This window comes from Bipolaris zeicola (assembly GCF_000523435.1).
Source record: "Bipolaris zeicola 26-R-13 unplaced genomic scaffold scaffold_155, whole genome shotgun sequence".
In the NCBI taxonomy this organism is placed as follows: domain Eukaryota; kingdom Fungi; phylum Ascomycota; class Dothideomycetes; order Pleosporales; family Pleosporaceae; genus Bipolaris; species Bipolaris zeicola.
Window position 1 is genome coordinate 16,456 of NW_006912204.1, and position 21,601 is coordinate 38,056.

Here is a 21,601-nt window from a genome sequence, read left to right on the forward strand (position 1 = left end):
ACGCCTGCGAACTGGTGGAGCAGATGACGAACATGGAGCTACTGTTTCTATGTATGGGGGCGCCAGCACCCGCGCCGTCACCGTTGCAGGTGCCATGTAGCGCTGTCGCGAACGCGGGGCATGCGCGCTGTCATGTATGTACATAGTCACTGCACTCTCTCTCACTCTCTCTACATGCACCTTGATCCGTCTTGTCCGCTGATACTGCGGTGTGGCTCATGTCAGAGAGACGTGGGGTTGCCGCCGCCATGGGCTGACCGGGCTGAGACTCGACACCGTCCCAGTGGCCATGGCGGTAGCGCGTACTCGTCCGCCGCCGGCCAGGGACGGACAGAGCTGAGACGACCTCGCCCTCAACACGCACACGACTCTTGTTGAGCACACATCGAATCCTCCTACCAGGCGCCGGACGCTTTCCTGTATACACTATTCCTCGCCGCAGCCTCTTCAGCCCCGAAATGCTCGCATAGCTGACCCGCCATGTCCCTGCCGGCTTCACCCCAGCACCTCCATGACGCGCCCTCCTCTCTGACTGCCAACAACCCTGTAGCCGCACGGAGGAGCTTCACCCTTCCCACGCGCACCGCACCAAGGACAGCATCGGTGCCTGCGTCTACAAACAGCGTCGATGGCATCGAAACTCTCTTTGTCTGTTCCGACTCTAGGATCTTCTCCTTTACCACAGCCACCTCGGCTCGGCGCCCCTCACCAGAACGTCAGGGTGACGCATGGCAGCCGATACCGTGGAAGACGCTCACCGAGCGTACCCTTGCAGTTGGTATGTCGTCCTAGGTGCCACGAGCTGTGAGCCATGCTAATGCCTGACCAGGTGTCCTACGCATCTACCGTGTAACCGCGTCCAATGTCTCCTTCCTCAACAGCGGCAACCTGCTCCATACCATCTTCCCGCGTTCGCAATGCTGGTGCGTCGACAACCAGTCCGTCTTCGTGCTGCGGGTCCGGCAAGACTCGTATTATCGTATCGAACTCCCCTATGAGACTGAAGAGGACAAGGCCAAAATCACCCACTTCCAGTCGGTCCTCGCCCAAGTGATGCAGTATGAGCGGACACGATGCCCCTTCCGACGAGGCGCTGGGGTCGAGGAGCTGCAGCGGCCAAAGAGTCCGCCGCGCAAGACAATCAAGAGAAAGCCTTCAGGACAGGCGAAGAAGTGGATTTTGGACAAGACCTGGGTGCCGGAACAATACGGGTCGCGGCCTTCTACTGCCGGGACTGAACGCTCAGAGGCCAGCACTGCTTCGTCCAACGACGAGGATGATCGACGGAGCATCTGCACGGACAATAGTGAGGCGGTACCCGAAGCACCAGAGATTCCGTTTGTGAGGATACTTCCAGACTCGCACAGCTTGCTGCCCTCATCCAAGCCGTCCCCGCGCCGTCTCTCTGTGGCAGAACGCGCAAGCATCTTTCAGGGTGTACGCTCGGTCACGGCACCAATCAAGACGCAGCGGACGGGATCTGTGTCTGCAATGCAGAGCATCATTGAGTCGCCAACAGGTCAGCCGAGTAGGGACGCAGAGAAGCCAGTGCTTGAGCGTCAGGTGTCGGATGCCGGCAGCGTGGTGTCCAGCACTGACTCATTCTACTCTCTCTCGACGGTTACTCCACGAAGCCCCTCACCCAAGTTTATGGACGCTGAGACGGTGGACATGAACCCGTGGGCAGCTACCTTCTCAGCACAGCAACAAGACGAGCCTAGGGGACGCTCGACACACCGCAGACATATATCAGAGGCGACGGTACGTGCTCTGTCGACTGAACGGACCGATGCATCTGCGCCCGTGACTGCGACGGTCCCATTCTATGCTACGACGATTGTGTCGACCAATATGCGCCCGTCGTCAGCGCCGTCTACCCCGCCGCTGGTCAGTGACTCGGACAGCGACAGTCTTGGCCGCGCCAGCCTGGATATTGCCACACCACCAGAGGGCATCAGAATGAAGCGACTGACGGGGGCGTCGCAGCGACGGGCGTTTTCCCCGATGCCCCCGACGCAAAACCTGTTCTATCCACCCAAGCACAGCCCTGGCAAAGAGTTTACCAATGCCCTAGTGCGCAAGACGTATGAGATTGTGCTGGGCCCGCCAGCACATCTGGTGTCGATGATGTTGCGGATTGCCACGACCATCTCCAACGGCATTGGGCTGAGTGCATATCGAGCCCGCCGCGCCGAGAAGATCCCGTGTTCGTGGGAGTCAGATGACGAAGCAGACTGGGATGAGGACGATTTCGGCATCCCGCTCAACAACATCAGAGAGGCAAATGTACGGCGACGAACGTTTTCTGGTGACGTGGATTGAGGCAGAGGATGAGCAAGAGACGGGGGCTGTGAATATAATTAGAAGAAGAGGGTTTGCCATGTGCGTAACGTGGTTTGCGTAATCTTGAATGATACCAAAGGGGCTTGTACGGTTAATGTCCGCATTTACAGGGGGTTAGTGAGTTTAGTCGCGTCTATGCTGCGACGGGGTCTTTTTTTTCCTTTTTTTCTTTTGAATTTTGTTTCTAGAATAAGTGATTGTAATACTGGGGAGGGGGGTGGCGGCATGTATGTAGATTATTTTGGTGAGGGGCCGGCTTGGTTTGGTTGGAGGGGTGGATGCGGAATGAGGAGGCCTAAGCGTGGACGAATGAGAACACATGTTCATTGTTTACTGCACACACACCGTCTTTGCCTGAGTCAGGCGTGTCACGCGTGGATGGGAAGAATGCGTTGGATGTGAGACACAGACAACAGACAGCAGGCTCTGTTGGAGTGTGTATGTACACACACACACACACACACATACATACATACATACACACACCCACTAGGTAGAAAACAGGGTGTATGACCTCAGCCCGGGACGGCACCGTTGGGGACGAGGGGTGCATGCGCCATGACATGTTGGCTGGCGACAAAAACCTGAGCATCTCGATTTCCGGGGATGCAGCTGAAGAGAGCCGCTGAGCCGGACGTCGCTAGCTCCCGTCTTGTCTGTTTTTGGTTGAGGAGGACGAGATTGCTTGTATGTCTGTCGGGCGGCAGCGCAGCTATGGTCACTCCAGCCCTCGTAAGTCTCATCGTCATCAGCAGCAGCTGGCCGAGGGGGCAGTAATGGTTGGCGGGGAGCAGGCGGGTGGGTGATAGACATGACATACGTACATGTACACACGTCCATGTGTGTACATACAATGGACGTATTGAGACGAGAAGCGCCGGGCAGGGTGAGGGGTCATCCATCCGTCTCTCCACCGCGTGGGGCGGTCAAAGGCACGGTGCAGGGCTACAGAGGCCCAGCCACGCTGGCAGAGTTTGGATCGCCTGTCCGACTTGTGCAACGCCTGTCCAATGGCGGCCAAGACTGCCTCGCGTGGCCGCGCACGTAAACCGGGACTTGACCGACTAATTGGCCTCTCCTGAGCATTCGGCCTAGTCTGGTCATGCTGCCAGAGCCCTCGTAAAATTCCCGCCCTGCTTGCCTGTCGCCGCCCTCGCCGCCGCCCAGCCGACTAGAGACTAAAAGACACCACACAGCGTCGCCTCGCTTGCGCCGCACCACGCCTGCCCGCCTGCCCGCCCACCCATCCATCCACCACGACACTACTACTACTTCTTCCCCCAGACGTCCCCTCCCCGACTCCACGACGACGAGGCTGCGACTTTTGGCTTCGTGTGGACGCGGCCGTCTAGCATGAAAAGAAAGATGGCCGACCTCGACGTGTTGATGGACGAGACGTTGACGTTATGCAAAACACCCCCAGTGCCCCGACGGCACCCCTATCGCCAGTTCTACCAGTACAAAAAACCAGAGACGACCGCGCCAGAAGACAAGCCCGACATCGACATGACCGGTCCGCCCATGTTTACCTTTGGATCCGACACCGACCTTGTGCCCCAGCCACTCTTCAGTAGGACCAACTCCATGCCCAGCAGGAGCAACTCGCTGCCCTCCGGATCATCGCGCCCCGTCAGACCACCAGAGCCTTTCCAGTTCAACTCGGACATTGTCAAGAGCCCCTCGCCACTCTTCAGCAGGAGAAACACGCTGCCGCCGCGCGTCCGACGTGCCATGGCCTCGGAACGAAAGCCCTCGCCGCTGTCCCATAGAGAAGATGCGCAACCGCCCGAGCCGACCCACCACCCCTCTGCCATCATGTCCCCGCCCACGTCACCAGATGAACAGCCACTCGCCCTATTCCCTACCATTACCACTACCACCACCACCACCGCAACAACGACCAAGCCACAGCCTACCCTGTCAAAAGCCACCCCATCAAAACCAAAACCCTTGCCGCCAAAAATCTTCCAAGCGATACCTCCTCCAACAAGGCCTCCACCACCCGTCCCGACAATGGCTACTCCATCGAAACCGGCACCCTCAAGAGTGATACCAACAAGGACGACACCATCAACGCCTTCATCCCTCACTGCTTCCACCCCGAAACGACCATCCCCGCTCTCCGGAAAAGGGAGCGTGCGCCGCCCCGGCCCCAGCCAAATTGCCCCTTTCCAACCTGCATCGCCTATGGTACTATCACCTGTCACTTCCCACACCAGCTCCGTAGCCTCGTCGCCTACCCCCTCCGTCTTCTCGGAAGCTGCCAGTTTTTCTGCCTCGGCACCATCAACACCATCGACACCGTCCTCATCCCCGCCCAGTTCCCCGGACAACCGTCCGCGCTCGCCAATGTGCTACTTCACACCGACTTACTGGACCATCATGACCTCACCCTCCCCAGTCTATATCCCAAGGCAGAAGCTAAGGCGCAAGGACAGCCCCAAGATCGAGAACCTGAGAACCCTCAGAGCAAAAGAGTCCGACGCCTGTCTGGAGGCCATGTACGACCAGCGAACATCGGCCTACATGGATTGGACAGGCTTCCAGGCCCTCTCAAATTGAACAAAAAAAACATGATTTACCATCTCGCCAGCATGACCTCATAGCCCATCTCTTATTACCGCTGGGCCCAGAATGATTTATTCCCGAGATGCTAGAACATGCTGGACGAGATGACAAGTGTGAGTTGTCCACTACACACGTTGCATGACGCAACCACTGACATATTCACAGACTATTATTTGCAGCATACTGCCTGCACCACCACACTTCTAATAATGACGATTTACGACTTATGACGACAATGAACCAGTATGGAGGATACGTACGGCGTTACAGAGCATTCGATTATAATACCCAGGGTTTGAACATTTAGCATATTGGTTTTGTACACCTGGTTTGCCATAGTCGCACGTCTTCAACGCACAGTACCCATGTAATATAATACTCCACAGGGCCAGTCAGCGCCCTGTTTCGTTTCTGCCACTCTGACGGACGTTCCAAACCAATACATCAGCGTGCATATCCATCGCAGAGCCTCAGCTTGGCGTTTCCTGCATGTCTGATACGAGCCCCGCCCATCTGCTGACCCAACGTGTGCAGCGACACACCCACTCGAGGCGCAGCTGCCTCGGACACCGCCAGTCATTCGCCGACCCTCCCCAGCACACGTCACAGCCGCAGTCGCTTTTTCTTGCCGCCACACCCACCAATGCGCATCGACTCTTGAATCATTGATTTTCGTTGCTCTACACCACTCAAATCCACCAAAGGGCTGCAACGCACACTGTATGCACACTACTCGTGCTAGACTCAGTGCCCCTGCGCCGCATAGCCGTCGTGGCGCAGCGCATTGCCGCTTCTGTACAAAGGTGGACCTCGCTAACCACACCTGAGGTGTAAGCGCATAAGTTGGCCCCCAAGAAGCCTTCAAGACCCCATGCAAATGGACGCAAATACAGCACACCGGAATGCGTATGTGGGGGGTGGGCGCGTTAGAAGATTTATAAGATGCTAGTAGTCCCCAGCTCTACACCTCTGATGGTGTCCTGAATTATCGGATTCCCGCACGTCATAGGTTTCAATCGACTCTGGCAGCGCAGCCTTGCAGGCAACACTGATATTCATAGAGGACTCAAGCACCTGACTCATTGTGTCACCACTACTGCAGGGACTGGGAAGAGGCCGCCCCAGGACAGATCTAGATATATAGGTGGCATTTGAATCTAGTCGTCGCATCCTAACTGTACTACCTACATTTCCAACCAACAACGCACTCGCAGATTTGAAAACCAGTGAATCTACTGGACCACCGGATCGAATGCAGAACACAGAACACGGAAAGAGAACCATCTGCCTATCTGAACAACCCTCAGACATGGAGCTTTCCAACTCGGAGAGGAACCCAAATGCGCCACTGCGGTTGCTCTCGCTCGATGGAGGAGGTGTGCGCGGATTGTCGTCACTACTTGTCCTCGAGACACTGATGGAGAACATTGCTTTGGAAGAGAAGAGACTTGGAAGGAGGGCAATGAACAATCATGAGCCACTCAAGCCATGTGATTACTTCGACCTCATTGGCGGCACATCGACCGGAGGAATCATAGCTATTATGCTTTCACGGTTACGGCTCGACTGCAAGCAGTGTATAGCCGTTTACAGCAAGCTGGCTGAGCAGATTTTCAAGCACGACCGATCTCTCAAGTTATTCGGTATGAAAGTGCCCACAGGAGCCAGCCGATTTTCCGGTGCCGTACTAGCAAACGCTATCAAGACCGCGCTCAAAGACTTGGGCTTTGACCCTGACGAGCTCATGTGGGACGAGGCGCTATTCGAAGAGGTGGAGGAGGCAAATGAACTACCTAGGGACAGCATCTGGGCAGATGCCGCGCCCGACTTGGTACTCACTGAAAGTCCACTGGCGACTATGAAAAATTCATTGGCTTCATTGGAATCGGGGCCACCGCTCAGTACTACAAGCACCACAAGGCCTTCATCTACACTCTACAGTTCAAGTCCGTTCACTCCAAAAGCCCCAACGCGAAGCCCCACATGGAAGCTTCACAAGCGGCAATCAGTCCACCGGAAAGCAAATGCAAAGGGCTGCCGCGGCTTTGTGCTCACCTCACTCAAGAACGCACTAGGGCTTCCAAGGATCCTCTCTACGTATGATCCAAACGACCGAACCACTCGCATCTGGGAAGCTTTACGGGCGACATCGGCAGCACCGACATTTTTCGAAGAAATGCAGTTTGGCACACCAAAAGTCACATACCTCGATGGTGGCGTGGGCTTCAACAATCCCTGTGCAGAAGTCGACTACGCAGCCAAAGCACTATGGGAGAACCGGTCTATTGGCGTCATAGTCTCAGTCGGAACGGGTCTCCAGAGTATTCCCAGCGTCAAGAAGATGGCCTCGTGGCTCCCCTTTGGTCTTGGAACCGACATCTCAATCGCCAGCGCACTCACCGGCATGGCGACTAGCACAGCTCGCGTCGACAACGAAATGAAGCGCATGTACAGCAACTCCGACACAAAGTACTTCCGCTTCGACGTAGACCGTGGCCTCGCCGACGTCAGCCTGGAGCAATGGATGAAGGAAGACGAAATGGCCAGCCTCACGGAACTCTACATGAACGACGGCCAACAAATCCGCGCCGCCCGCGACTTTGGCGAGCGCATGGCCAAACTCTCTGCTCTCCCCCCAAAATTCGAAATCAGCGCCACCCAATTCGCCGTCGGCATGTCCGGCACCCGCAAACTCGACGACTCGTTCAAACTCGTTCACGTAGACTTCAAAAGCGGAATGCCCATCGGCACCGGCCTCGACACCCTATCCCTCAGTCCCCCTAACCGCAGCACTTCCCCCACAGGTGAAGGCGGCCTCGCCCTCGACGACAACGGCCGCCTCCGCAAAATCTACCCCGTAGCCGCAGACCTGGACCACGACGGCCGCCGCGAAGAAGCAGCCGTATACCAGTGCCTCCACGCCGACAACATCTGTCTCCGCAGCATCAAAACCGGCATTCCCCAAGGCAAATACAAAGTCACCTTCCTCGTCTCTTTCCACTCCTCCGACCACACACCCCCGCGCGACGTCATCTTCAGCGTCGGCAAACCATACGACGCAGAGAATTTCGCCACGCGCTTTGTCGACGTCAAAATTACTCCAGATGTCGCGGCTGTGTTGCTCCAGCCTGATGCTATTCGTGTGCGTGTCGGTAGTCGCCGGTATGAAGAGTACAAGGGAAAGGGCTGGGTGGAGATTCAGGGGGATATAGAAATTAGTGTGGGCTTGGATGGCGCGTTGGGGTTCTTGGTTAGTAAGAGGTACAAGAAGGATGTTTTTGTTGATGGGTGGAGTTTTGGGGGCGTGAGGTTGGAGCCCGTGTTTGGGAGTAGTGTTGTTGGGAGTCCGAGGATTGTATAGTGATGATGGTTGAAGGGGGGGAGAGGGAGGTGTGTTGTTTCTTTTTTTGGGGGGGGTTGCATGCTTGGTGTTTGCTAGCGTTCTTGTTCTTGTTTTTCTTTTTCTTCTTTTCATGAACATATGTACAACGACATAGAGGTCCGACTGGGTTGGCTGTTTGTTTTATGAATAAGTTGGGAAGTCATGATAGTATTGGGCATTTTATACGGTTTATGTAGTCTCAAAATGATCAATCCAGTTAGAATTTTACCTACCGATCCACGTGACGTAGAAGAGCAAACACAGCTTTTAAGTCGTGACAGGAATACCCGGCTTCATCGGCTTTTTTCACTCTCCAATCCCTTACCTTAAAAGGGCGAAGTGAGCGCGGGGCTAGGGCTTTGCAGGGGGTCCTGTTTGACCTCACCTGCTTCAACTCCCCTTTTGCTGCCATTTCCCAATGTGGGATTTCCTTTGGTTATATAATCTGCCCTGTATCTCTCATAAGTTCTCCAGTCACACCTTTTTCTCTTTCTGTATATTCTACCTCCGTCTCTGCGAAACTCTTACTACCCTATACTTTTGTTTCCTTTACATATATATATATATACCTGATACCAGCAACAATCAACATGGCCCGCAACTTCCTAGACCTTCCGGCTGAGATGGGGAACCTTATCTGTGAGTACGTTCTCACAGAGGAGTATGGCCTCTGCTTCGAGACTTTCGGGGGTGTTGGTCGCTTGCGGTCAAGGCATCGGGGGGTGTTTGAGGGGTTGGAATGGGAAGACGAGGAGGAGGAAGTTGTCGACGTCGACAGCGACCAGGAGGAAACCTTGCTTTTAGCACAGCCATATATAAGCAGAACCTGATGAGCGTCGACGAAATGATGGACAGTATCAACAATGTTGGGAGCCCTATAGGCACAAGCTTATACAAGTATCAGGAAATATTATAGGACTGAGTACAATCTTTTTTTTAGTCAGGGAGAAGAGCGTTTAGTACAACGAGATTTTCGGATTTTGGTACAAAAGTGCCTCACTACCGTGTGTGTGTGTGTGTGTCGCTTCACAGTAGGTGACGTTACATTCGTAGATATCAAAACCCTATATACACAACCCCCTATTCCTACCCCATGCCCTCCTTTCTCCTCCTCTCTTTCCCCAAACACAACCCATCAACCTTAAGCCGCCGGACTAGCAACACTCGTCGTAATCGGCCCACTCTCCACATACGTGCCACTGAAGTACCAATCCTCGGCGCCCGTGCCATCAAGTCCCGACCTGGGCAACCTCAGCACACCCAAATGCCAATCCGCACCGTTGGACGAGGTACCCGTTGAGAACGGGCCGGCGGTCTTGACAAGCGAGCTGTTACCGGTCGAGTGCCAGAAGGAGACTTGGTTGGAGGAGAAGTTAATCTCGTAAGCGACATTATGCCATTCATCGGCTTTGAGCTCGGTTTTCCATTTGCTCTGGCCGCTTACCATCCATTGCCTTTTTATGTGCGTATTAGCATACTCGTTTCTAGTCCAGCCTCGCTTTGACCCTGTTTTTTGGAGAATAGTTTTGAGAAGGGGAAAAGGGGGAGGGGGTGGGGAATGTACTTACAAGTTGGTGTTGCTGGTTCCAGACTCGCCGCTAATCCAGCCGTATTTCAGCTCGGTGAAATGGGACTCGAAGAAGGCGATTTGGTGCTCGTTTGTTGCGCTGGGGACGTTTGTGGTGGAGCGCTTGATGGAGAAGTGGTAGAATACTGTGCCTTGGTTGATGGGGGCTTTGGTTTGCGGGATGAGCTCGGTGCGCCACATGTCGCTGTTCCATTTTGCGGTATTGTCGATGGTGATTTTAGCGCCTTGCTTGCTGCCAGTATCGCCGGAGTTTTTGTAGTTGGGAGAGAGGTTGACTGGGGGTGGTTAGTTTGGGGTGTGTAGGAGGTGCGGGAGGGATATACCATAGCGCGAGGTTGGGCCAGAGCCGTGGATGTAGTATTGGTAGTCTGGGAGGAAGGTTAGGTATGGCGGTTGTCTGAATGCGTAGGTGGGCTTACTGCCGACTTGGTTTGCCCAGGACCATTTATCAAGATCGGCGCTCGAGGTCATGTCGTTGAAGCGTCCATCCCAGAGGATTGTGCCTGGTGAGTGTTAGTGATGTATGAGAACATCGAGGTGGTAACGAACCCGCAGAGACAGCGCTCACGAGCGCGTTGACAATGGTAGCTTTTCCCAACATCTTGATTGTAGAGACAGAGAGAGTCCAAGGAGTGAAGAGACGAGCGTATTCAACTCAAATCCGATGCTGCTACATATCGCCTTCACAGTGGTATATAAACTCCATTCCTGGCCCGAGAACACAGCCAAAGCTTCACATCCATGTTCATAGTCCTGCACTCTAATATCCCCTAAAGGACATCTGACTTTGCCCAGATTCGCACAACCACTTAATACGCGCTCGGTCATACTGCTACTCAATCTATCCGCCGCCCTGAAATGGCCCCGGGTGGACCTAGCGGCGGCCATACGGTCCGGGGGCACGTTGCCCTCCGTATAAGCCCGGGAACGGAGACGGCGGGCCTCATATTCTCGAACGCGACGATAGTGGCACGTGGATTCATTGCTAGTAATGTAGCGGTGGTCTAAGATGGGAAACATGTAGTCTCATTGGTAGGAGGGTGGTGATGTCGCAGGGTTGTCTAGATTAAGCTACATTAAGCCGATGTATACCCCACAATTAGCTACTTTGAGGCTGGGGCTGAATGCTTGCGTCAAATGGGCGTCCCAAGTGCTATGAATTTGAGGAGCTTGACTCTGAAATTGATCTGGGGAAGGCTGGGCAATATGCAGCCGCAGAGCATATTCTTGCATCATTGCGATGGTATATTGCTCTTTCGCACTCGGCAGCCAGGAAAGCCCTGCTTCGTCATTGGGAATGTCAAGTTGTAATACGGATCCTGACTTGCATTAGATGAAGTCACGATATACCAGCTTGCGCTTCTCCACCATCACTGGGTGTCCATCTCATTATGTGAAAGAACTAGCAATATCTGGAGTGGTAAATCTCACTGCAGGCTTGCTTTGTAAACGCCTCATGTAAGTACCTCCACAAAGGCACTGCTAAGGGAGCCATTGCTGAGACTGAACAAAGATTAAAATCAACAATGAGGCCGTAGCAAAACATATATGGATACTGCTTGTCCAAAAGCTGGTCGCGAGCTGTGAAACATGCCAACAGATTGACTCTCGCGACAAAACGCCCAGTTCAAAATAGCTCCAAACTACTAGCAGTATCCTGGTACACGGTGACATCGAGGCTTTGTCGCGTTTGACTTTGTTTTAAGGTTTTAAAGTTTTGAAGCGACGACACAAGAGACGAGAAAGCTCATGAAAATGCACGGACCAGGTCACCATCCTGTTGCCTTGGTGACATCACAAACAAGCGAAACAGACTTTCCTTGCTCCACCCACTGCTTACATACAGTACCAAAGTATCCGCCTGGACCGTCCCCTCCTACAGCTTTTCATACGGACACATCATCAGACGCCAAGACAAACAATTTTGCGTGTTCAGACTTCCCACATACTCTGACGACAAGATGGCGGATGCGCGCGGGGAGTACTGGTATTACGAAGATGGTGTGGATGCGAACAAGATCACGGTGCCCGAACTCCGCAGCATCCTCCTTCGCCACGGCGTCACTTATCCATCCTCGGCAAAGAAGCCTATTCTTGTAGGCCTCTTCAACGACATCGTCCTACCCCAAAAATCCCAAGTTCAGCGGGCGTATGCGCGGACGAAGCGATCAACGCGGGGCATCGTAGACGTACCTTCCAGCTCAGCCAGCACAGTGGATACAACCGATGTCGAAGACGAAACACTCGTGGCTCCCGCACCCGCGACTGGGCGGCGAACACTACGAAGAACCGGACGCGCAACGACAGAGGAGGCAGATGCGCCTGCACCACGTTCCAAAACACCTTCCCGCACTGTACCCGCAAAGCATAGCAGGGCTGCGGAGCCTGAGATAGACGAGCGGCCTGCAGCTAGACGCACGCGCAAGAGCGCTACACCTGCTCCACTCCCGCTTCCAAAAGAGCCATCGCCTGAACCAGAAGCATGGCACCGTAACGATGCGGCGAGCCCTTTTACCCAAGAAAACCCATTTCAAAGCGGAAGCTCTCCGGCGATACCAGACACTATCGCACGCGAGCGTCGAAGGCGGACCACAGGGTACAGCCAGCATGAGAGGCGCAAGAGTGATGTGCACCGCCGCCGAACAGTCCAACCCAAGACTGAACAAATAGACGATGGCATTATGGTACCCACACGCGGAACATTTGACGTTGCCGATCCCCGTACAAAGCACGAGGAGGAGGATACTGCAGACGCTGGGGAAGAGTTTACGCCCGAGGAGCAGCTCGAACTGGTGCGTGAGCGTGCAAAGGCCGGCGAGGTGGACATTCTCCCACCAAGAAAAAGACAGAAGAAAAATAAGGCTACTGGTACCATCAAAGCGATGGCAGGAACCATCCTCCTTACTGCTACAGCGGCTTTTGCTGGCGTTTGGCGACAAGAGAAGATCAATGTTGGCTTCTGCGGCATTGGGCGAGAGGCCACTGCACTTGCCGGCGTGGAGATACCGAGCTGGGCCGATCAAATCCTCCCGCAATGTGAGCCTTGCCCACCACATGCCCAGTGCTATCGAGGTTTGAACGTCCGATGTGATCCTGATTTCATCAAGAAGGACCATCCACTGTCACTTGGTGGCCTGGTGCCCCTCCCACCGACATGCGAGCCGGATAGCGAGAAGACTCGTAAAGTAAACGGTATTGCCAACAGGGCCGTGGAGGTCCTTCGACAACGCAAGGCGCAGTACGAATGTGGTGAGCCTGATGCAGAAGGACATCCCGTAGAAAGCCCCGAGGTCAGCGAAGTTGACCTCAAGGAGCAAATGGCTGCACAAAAAAGCAAGAGCTTAACGGATCAAGAGTTTAGCGATTTGTTCGACAGGGCTTTTCCTGAGCTTCTGATGCGTGAAGAGGTAGTTCAAACTACTGATGAGTAAGTACTCTTCTTTCAGGTCCCAAACCTTATGTGCATAATTTCTGACGTGGAATTGTACTAATCAGTTCCTCTTCCGTGGATATAGAACAACCGGCAAACGACGTCTTGCATCAACCTCTCTCGCAAAGCTCTCCCTCTCCTGTAGCGTCCGAAGATCCCTCCGACAGTCTTTTGAACGACATCTTCTCCAGATTATAATGTTCTTCCTGGTGATTGCTACAGGCTCCTACGGAAAATATTCGTATACCAGCAATCGAGCAATGGAAATCCGCGCAAAGCAGCTCGCCAGTGACGCTTATGACAGACTGCAAGACCAAGGTGCACTCAGCTATCAAGCGCCCGGTGTAGAAAAGGGCATTAGTATGACACAGCTTCGTGACGACGTCTTACGCACTGAGTTTAATGCGTCTCGGCGGCAGAAACTGTGGAAAAGAGTCCAGGCGAAAGTTGAGAAGAATAGCAACGTCCGTGCGGGTGTCCGCACAACAGCTAATGGTGACGTTGCTCGAATGTGGGAGTGGGTTGGCCCTGTGAGGCGACTCGAGGATGGTCGAAGTAGTGGTGCCCGAGACAGCGGGCGCTTCAGTCTTGGTATAGGCAGTAGCCCTCCATCTGCTTCAAAAGATGGGAAGGATGCGAAGGGTGTTCAGAAATGGGAAGAAGGCCGTCCTGTCTACTAGCATTCTACTTGTGGATTTCTCTTGTTCTTCAGAATGGCTTCATAAGTCGGTCATGACAATCAAGGGAAGATGGACGGAGAAATGTTTTCATTGGATTTGCTGCGTATGATACCACAACGATGAATTTTACTTTTTATTTGGTTTAACCTCATCCTTGCATGCCTGGATATTGAATACCACTGCGAATGCAAGTTGATCGTGACGCCCTGAGTTTTTGTATGTGGCTGATGCGTGGCGCATGAGTTTTGGCTTACTAACCTAGCCGAAGCCCACACACGCTAGTAATATCGGCCGCCCAGCATCAACATCTCCAGCACTACCGCCAACCTTTTCGCTCATACTAACCACAGAGCAAAAATCCGTCAAAATGGTGAGTGCAGTATTTGCTATTTGAGATTGCGCAATACGACAGCCATGACACGAGCGAGCGACATGACGAATCTTCGACGACGATGGCAAAATTGCGGATCAGCGAATATCACAACAACATCGAATACTAGAACTGGCCTCGGCATGCGGAATACATGTTTCATTGGAGGGGCGGAGAAAGCATCACTGTGCTGAAGGAAGTCATTGGAAAGAATTGGGCGCAGGCGGTGTGGGTTGGAGAGGCGACAAATCCCAGTCCAGAGCACTTATGGCGTCCACGTCGTGCTCTATCGCGGAACGATTACTACAAGCCAAAAATACCTTCATGTTGGGCGGCGCCGATATTATATCGCCTTTGACCCGCTTGCCCGCCCGCAGAGCCGCCTCCGCCGCACATTTACGATCCGTCAACCACGCATATAATACTCGCCTGCTCATGTCGCATGTTCAGCTGTCATTCAAGAAAGATAATATGCATACGGAAAGTCATAAGACAAATGCTGATTTCCGTCTTTCAGGTCAACGTTCCCAAGACCCGCCGAACCTACTGCAAGGGCAAGGACTGCAAGAAGCACACCCAGCACAAGGTCACCCGTTAGTGATCCATGCTCCCATACATTACCTTCACATGCTGAGACGTTGTAGAATACAAGGCAGGAAAGGCCTCTCTGTTCGCACAGGGTAAGCGTCGTTATGACCGCAAGCAATCCGGTTACGGAGGTCAGACCAAGCCCGTCTTCCACAAGGTACGATCGACTGTAATAGATTATGTGACATCGGCGCTGACAACACACAGAGGGCGAAAACCACCAAGAAGGTCGTTCTCCGTCTAGAGTGCACTGCTTGCAAGACCAAGGCACAGGTACGTTTCTCTATACACTCCATGCTCTATACCGCTACTAACCTGGAAATAGCTTGCCCTCAAGCGATGCAAGCACTTTGAGCTTGGTGGTGACAAGAAGACCAAGGGTGCTGCTCTTGTCTTCTAAGCGTGCGCCTTCTTTCTCTCTCTTTTGCTGGGCTCTCGGCGTAGTCTTCGGGCGGATGGAATGGACGGCTCTACCTTCGACTCAAGCAATGCATCAACCATCAGTATAACACGAATGAAGGCGTGTGAGGCGGAAGATTTGGCGACACAGGGTCACCAGCCACGAATTTACGGACTGTAACCTACATATGCATCAAATGGAGCTCGATTGAAGGGACCGCAAAACATTGTGCATCAATTCATTGACATGACTAACATGTGTGTCGCGTGTAATAGCCTAATCAAGCAGGTACAGTAGACCGTGGTTGAGATGTTTGGGAGTCACATTCCTACTATGCCACTGCCCCTCCGAACCCACTAGCGTGACGCACCTATCTCGCCGACGGCATGTAAACCCGGCTGATAGAACAATGTTTCATAACGGCGAAGAAACTCTCCATTCTGCATTCTACAATGGCTGATTCCAAGAAGACGGTCCTCATTATTGGCGGTGGTGCTGTCGGCACTATTGCCGCTGTAAATCTGGAAGTCGGCGGTCTTGCAACAGTTACCGTCGTGCTACGATCCAACTACAACGTCGTCAAGGAAAAGGGCTTTACAATCGATAGCTGCGATCATGGAACACTGAACGGTTGGCGGCCCAGCATTGGTATGCAGCGATTCACATCTCCCACTGCAGCACTTGTGTCGAGGCTAACAATAGCGAGTTCGCAACACCGTTCCCAACCTTGTCGAAGAGAACATCCCACCATATGACTATGTTGTACTCTGCACCAAGAATGTGCCCGATACTTCACCTACAGCGGTTGAGCTTGTCACACCAGCACTTCCCAAGAATAGCGGCAAGACGACGCTTCTTCTCCTTCAAAACGGTCTCAATATCGAGAAGCCTTTTCTCCGCCCTCATCCCAATGTTCCAATTCTTTCTGGAATTTCTATGATTGGTAGCGCGGAGCCTTCACCAGGGGTTATTGTGCACAACGAACCCGATAGACTGCTTGTTGGAGCCTTTCCCACTTCGAACATCAATCCCGCTGTTCCAGAGCGAAGGGCGGAAGAATTTGTCGAGTTGTACAGCAAAGGAGGAAAGACGGACTGCCAATACTCGCCCAATGTCCTATATGATCGCTGGAAGAAGCTTGTCTTCAACGCAGCCTTGAATCCAATCTGCGCTATTACGGGTCTAGATGACGGGCGCATACGCCTTGCTGACGGTGCCTTGGATGGTCTCGTCAGACCAGCCATGCGAGAAATCGTCACAGCTGCTAAAGCGGTATGCGGAGTGGAGTTACCTAAGGAGGTGGTGGAAGCTACAATCAACATGGACCCGCTAGAAAGCTATTTGAAGCCGAGCATGCAGCAGGATCTAGAAAAAGTACGTTTTTAGAGCGGTCAAGCTTATCATGTGTAAGCACAACAGGTAATGCTGACATTGATAGGGCAACTTTATTGAGTTCGAGAACATATTAGGCGAGCCGCTTAAGGCGGGGAAGAATGCAGGTGTTCCTATGCCCACTCTTGAGGTGCTGTATCATATCGCAAAAGCAATACAGTGGCGAACAAAGGAGAGCAAGGGACTGGTCGAGGTACCGAAGAAAGCTTGAAGTGATGGTGTTCTCAGGGTTCATTCATCCTTATGTTGGCAAGACCCGCTGTGAGGAAGAGCAATCTGTGGCGTCACAGGTGCGATGTTTGCACTAATTCACATCATATAGATTATAAGATCGTGAAGGCTACTATATCTTTTACATGTACCCCACAGAGTGAAGTGTAGTGTAGTGCGTACGTCATGGAAGCAACAAGGTTTTCAGTAGTCGTAGGGTACCTGCGACGTTACCCTCCTGTACCAGCTTTCTACACAACCTTTTGAGCTATTATTCAGGGCCTCTTGCATGGAGCTACTCGCACCCTGTGGCCCACATGTAGCTGGCCTGTGCGGGTTGGGTACACCGATTCTAATGCAAACACAAGCGACACGGCAGACAATACGGTCTGTTTGCTCAACCTGGGTCAACATCCGCCCGCTATGCATGTGTTCATTCGGCCGGAGGGAGCGAGATGCGATGGAAGCGTGACTATCCGAGTCATCGCCGGGCAACAGTGATTGGACAGGCGTGGATTCGTGTTCCGTCGTGACAGGGGAGAGTTCAGATGGCAAAGCGGGTCACCGCGTTGCCGCTGCAAGGGCAAAGCATCTCTGGATGCAAAACCGGTAGAGGCGGAAGATCTTGGGCTCTGGCAGCAGCGCGAGGCCAGGATGTGCCAGGTTTCGAGGTGGCGGTGCAGTTCGGTTGGAGCTATGCTTGGCGAATGACGAATGACGGTGCTGGTCCACCCCAACTGGCTGCTGTCCCAGGGCGAAGAAAGCTCAAGAATCTCTTAACTAAAATCCACGTGAACCCTACATACTCACTGTCTCTCCTGTGACTAGTTCCTACGTCGCCTGCTCTCGCTGGTCGCAGCCACATTACACCTACCCTCACCGTCTTTGAGCGCCTTCAGCGCGCGCGCCTAGGCTTGGACTCTGCTCAGCCTCCGTATCACACAATCAGCTCCGCCAGTTGGCCCACTGCGCTGCCTGATATAACGCCAACACCCAACCCGGCAGATCCGACTATCAACCAGCCTTATTTTCAGCCTCCACCTATAGGAGAGCTGCACTCGTCTTCTCCAGGCAACCACTTTGCTGGTGCCAGTCACTCTATGCTTTTGCCAACTGCTTCGGCTACCGTGCCCGACATGGCAAGCAATGGGATTCGCAGAAAGGATACGACAAAGGGACCGCCGTTGCGCATCCTGTCCCTAGGTACGTGGTCGAAGCGCGTCTTCAGTATGGGGCGGGGTTGCTAACATATCTGACAGATGGTGGAGGCGTGCGGGGGTACTCCATGCTCATTATCCTGCAGGAATTGATGCATCGAACATTTGTCGAAATACATGGTCGGGCACCCAAAAGACACGAAGTACCAAAGCCATGCGAACATTTCGACCTTATCGTAGGGACAGGCACCGGCGGTCTGATTGCTATAATGCTTGGGCGGCTAAGGATGGACGTGGAGACGTGCAAAGACGTCTACGTGCGCATGACGAGAAGAGTTTTTGAAACGGACAAGACATTTGCGGGCATACCTTACCGGTCAACATTGTTCAAGGCCTCGAAGCTGGAGGAAGCCATCATGCAGTGTGTGCGCGAGCACACCATCTACGATGACGAAGGCAACGACAGTCACGAAGGGCGGGAGTCGCTGCCTATGACACCAGGGAGCGCCACGTCAGGCCGTATGCACAGGAGTGCTAGTAACGCCAGCAACTACAGCCAGATTGGCATGTCGCCCGTCAACATGCGCATCGCTGCCATGAAGTGGGGGAACCCACACGCTTTGCTCTACGACAATCGCGAAGAGCGCACCAAGACGTAAGTGCACTTTCTGTTCTTTTGCGAAAATCAAGTTGACTAACAACCTGCAGTGCTGTCACGGCCGTCTACAAAGGTACCAGAAAGTCCAGTGGGGGCCAGATACTTCTTCGCTCCTACGACTCGCGCAAGGAGCCTGCTATCGAACCCAACGCGACGATATGGCAAGCCGGTCGAGCAACTTCTGCGACTGCTTTGGCTTTCAAGCCCATCCAGATTGGTCAATCAGTCTTTCTTGATGAAGGCTCTGGCAAATATAACCCAGCACCTATGGCTTTGGACGAAGCCGTTTGCAACGAATGGCCTGGGCGTGAAGTTGGTGTCTTCGTCAGCATTGGTACTGGAAAACGACCGGAGGGTACGAATGCGCAGCAACACTTGTGGTGGGAAGGCTTTGTTTCTGGTGGCATGGGAGACTTTGCCGAGGCTAGGCGGAGACTGATATCCAAGATCGAAGGATGTGAGAAGACACACAAAGAGATGAAGGACCACCTCGCAAAACGACATGTTAACCAGGAGAACTACTACCGCCTGAACGTAAACGTTGGCGTAGGCGAGTTTGGCATGAACGAATGGAACGCCTTGGCCGATATCAGCACGAACACGCGCATGTACCTGGCGGACCAGACTGTACAAGGTATGACGTTGGACGCAGCCGCAAAGATTGCACGTATCCACTTCGCCAAAATACGATGGGAGCGCGCGGCCAAAGGAGAATCACCATTCTCGCCTGGTGCACAAGCACCGAACAAGCCTCTTCCCAGTGTCCCAGATCCAGCGCCCATGGCCGTCGAACTCCCTGCCGAGGAACTCTCACCCGAGTATTACACAAACATTCACCCAGCCTTCCGGCCTCCACCAGCAGACCAGCGTCGGCCATCAGAAAACGACAAGTACCTGGTGGTAAATTCTGATGAGCACCCACCATCGCCAGTCTCCGAAAATTACCATGACCTGATACATCGACATTCTGGCGAGCTTGTTGCTCCTGGCCGCCGCTCACATGAGCAATTCTCAGCTGGGCGCCCGATATCAATGGTCAGCTCGGCAACTAGCTGGGATGATCGTATGTCAAACGCACCACCTAGACCTCCCAAGACACCTCTGCAAGACGGAAGACCTCCTCCACCTCTTTCAGGTGTGTTGCCCATGTCGCCCATGTCGCCACCTCCCGGTTCGTCATTCTCGAGACCGCCACCTGGTGCACCTTTACCATATCCGGATACGGATGGACCGCCTCCAATCGTCAACAAAGCGACAAAGCCGGATTATACGCGGTAGATGGAAAGTTGTCTTGTCTTTTTGGAATATGTCTGGACGTTGGAAACGACACCCGTGTTGTCACACTTGGCCATGGAGGAAATTCATGATGATGACGGTTCATAACTGGAATATGGGGATTTTTCCAGGATGAAGTATGAGAGAATAGTTTTTGATACCCAGTCGAGTTTATTTTCCTATTTTTTTTAGCTTCTGTCTGTCAATGATTGTATGAGAGATTGGATTTTATTACGATTTTCATGTTGAATCTTTATGAACGAGAATTTTCTTCATTATCCCGTGATGCTGTGAAGTGCCGCTCATAATATTCTTGTGACTATCTGATTGACTTTGCGGTACTGAAACTCTGTATGCCCCTTACATAGACTCTGATTGATAGATAAGTTTAATATCTATGGACAAAAACCTCACGTGGGGTATAGGGACGGGTAGTGCATAGGACTTAAGTGCCTAGTACTGCCTATTCATGGGGTATCTCTAAGGTAAGGGTCGTGTAGGTGCTCCTCCGCCAATTAAGAAGCCTTGCTACTCTATTGCGTGCCTACACACCTGCCATCCATATATACACTCTAATAGCTAGTAGCTAATGCAGAGTAACTGATCCTCAGCACTATCTCAGACGATATCCTTAATCTCCTCCATCTCCTCACCAGCCTGACGTGGCGCACATGCATCGACACTCACCTTCACTGCATGACTCCACCACTAGCGTCCTCACTCGCTTCACACGAGACATGCTCTCTCTCACTTATACATGTAGACTCAAAGTCTCTTAAACTTCTTCTTTTCTTCTCCAACCCCACAACCTCAACAATCTATCCACACCAAACCCCAACACAACAGCTACAGTCAACCCAAAATGTCCTCCAACGACTCAACTGCAAAAGGCTGGACCGACCGCCAACGTGTACGCCCTTCCCCCACCCCAATAAAACCCACAATCAGACTAACCAATGCAGCTCGCCTACTACTTCTCGCTAGTCGAGTATTCAAACGTAAAACTAGACTTTACCGTTCGTCCTCCCCACTCCCATTGTCCAAACCCGTACTTACACACCGACCCAGAACGCGCCTCGTCCCGAGGGCAAATCCGTAGGCGCATGCCGCATCATGGTCGACCGACTCAAGGGCACGCTGAAAGACGAGTTGGCTGCGTTGCGCGGTGCTGACGCTGACGCTGGTGGTACCACGCCTAAGAAGGCGGTTACAACTGCGAGGAAGCGGAAGGCGGAGGATGGCACGCCGGTGAAGCAGGGAAGGAAGAAGAAGGTTGAGGATGTTGAGGAAGAAGAGGAGAAGGTGGTGGGCGACAAGAATGAAGTCAAAGAGGAGGATATTGATGGTGTCGTCTAAGATGGTACTGGGTAGGAGGTTTCAGCACTTTGCGTTTGCTACTACCAGCTCATCATTCAGTGTGGTGGCTTGGCACAGTAGGTAATGCACCTGGCAGGTTGAGGGCGGACGCCAACTATCAATAGTTAGTAGTTCGAATTCAACAGCCATTAAGGTACAACCCATGTACATTCCTCTTACATTTCTCCCTCCCCCACCCTTCTA

General features: G+C 53.1%; 8 protein-coding genes across 8 annotated transcripts; 7 read left to right on the top strand and 1 right to left on the bottom strand.

The window, feature by feature from the left end:
- Positions 1–480: 480 nt before the first annotated feature.
- COCCADRAFT_103329 (uncharacterized protein) lies at positions 481–2,322 on the top strand (the record flags this gene model as incomplete). The annotated part of the gene is made up of 2 exons (XM_007716849.1): positions 481–778; positions 830–2,322. The coding sequence occupies 2 exons, from the start codon at positions 481–483 to the stop codon at positions 2,320–2,322; spliced, it is 1,791 nt and encodes a 596-aa protein (XP_007715039.1).
- A 1,386-nt stretch (positions 2,323–3,708) lies between these two features.
- Positions 3,709–4,905, top strand: COCCADRAFT_103351 (uncharacterized protein; the record flags this gene model as incomplete). Its single annotated transcript, XM_007716850.1, has 1 exon — positions 3,709–4,905. The coding sequence occupies one exon, from the start codon at positions 3,709–3,711 to the stop codon at positions 4,903–4,905; it is 1,197 nt and encodes a 398-aa protein (XP_007715040.1).
- A 1,315-nt stretch (positions 4,906–6,220) lies between these two features.
- COCCADRAFT_39140 (uncharacterized protein) lies at positions 6,221–8,272 on the top strand (the record flags this gene model as incomplete). The annotated part of the gene is made up of 1 exon (XM_007716851.1): positions 6,221–8,272. The coding sequence occupies one exon, from the start codon at positions 6,221–6,223 to the stop codon at positions 8,270–8,272; it is 2,052 nt and encodes a 683-aa protein (XP_007715041.1).
- Positions 8,273–9,434: 1,162 nt separating this feature from the next.
- COCCADRAFT_103332 (glycoside hydrolase family 131 protein) lies at positions 9,435–10,482 on the bottom strand (the record flags this gene model as incomplete). Its single annotated transcript, XM_007716852.1, has 5 exons — positions 9,435–9,747; positions 9,862–10,156; positions 10,205–10,249; positions 10,301–10,384; positions 10,431–10,482. 5 exons carry the CDS (start codon positions 10,480–10,482, stop codon positions 9,435–9,437), a joined length of 789 nt encoding a protein of 262 aa, XP_007715042.1.
- Positions 10,483–11,842: 1,360 nt separating this feature from the next.
- COCCADRAFT_39143 (uncharacterized protein) lies at positions 11,843–15,349 on the top strand (the record flags this gene model as incomplete). Its single annotated transcript, XM_007716853.1, has 6 exons — positions 11,843–13,308; positions 13,397–13,982; positions 14,879–14,954; positions 15,006–15,106; positions 15,157–15,222; positions 15,275–15,349. The coding sequence occupies 6 exons, from the start codon at positions 11,843–11,845 to the stop codon at positions 15,347–15,349; spliced, it is 2,370 nt and encodes a 789-aa protein (XP_007715043.1).
- Positions 15,350–15,801: 452 nt separating this feature from the next.
- On the top strand, positions 15,802–16,952 carry COCCADRAFT_39144 (uncharacterized protein; the record flags this gene model as incomplete). Its single annotated transcript, XM_007716854.1, has 3 exons — positions 15,802–15,997; positions 16,056–16,723; positions 16,788–16,952. 3 exons carry the CDS (start codon positions 15,802–15,804, stop codon positions 16,950–16,952), a joined length of 1,029 nt encoding a protein of 342 aa, XP_007715044.1.
- A 1,135-nt stretch (positions 16,953–18,087) lies between these two features.
- Positions 18,088–20,044, top strand: COCCADRAFT_103328 (uncharacterized protein; the record flags this gene model as incomplete). Its single annotated transcript, XM_007716855.1, has 3 exons — positions 18,088–18,154; positions 18,211–18,763; positions 18,817–20,044. 3 exons carry the CDS (start codon positions 18,088–18,090, stop codon positions 20,042–20,044), a joined length of 1,848 nt encoding a protein of 615 aa, XP_007715045.1.
- Positions 20,045–20,903: 859 nt separating this feature from the next.
- COCCADRAFT_7333 (uncharacterized protein) lies at positions 20,904–21,397 on the top strand (the record flags this gene model as incomplete). Its single annotated transcript, XM_007716838.1, has 3 exons — positions 20,904–20,951; positions 21,004–21,057; positions 21,110–21,397. The coding sequence occupies 3 exons, from the start codon at positions 20,904–20,906 to the stop codon at positions 21,395–21,397; spliced, it is 390 nt and encodes a 129-aa protein (XP_007715028.1).
- Positions 21,398–21,601: the final 204 nt, after the last annotated feature.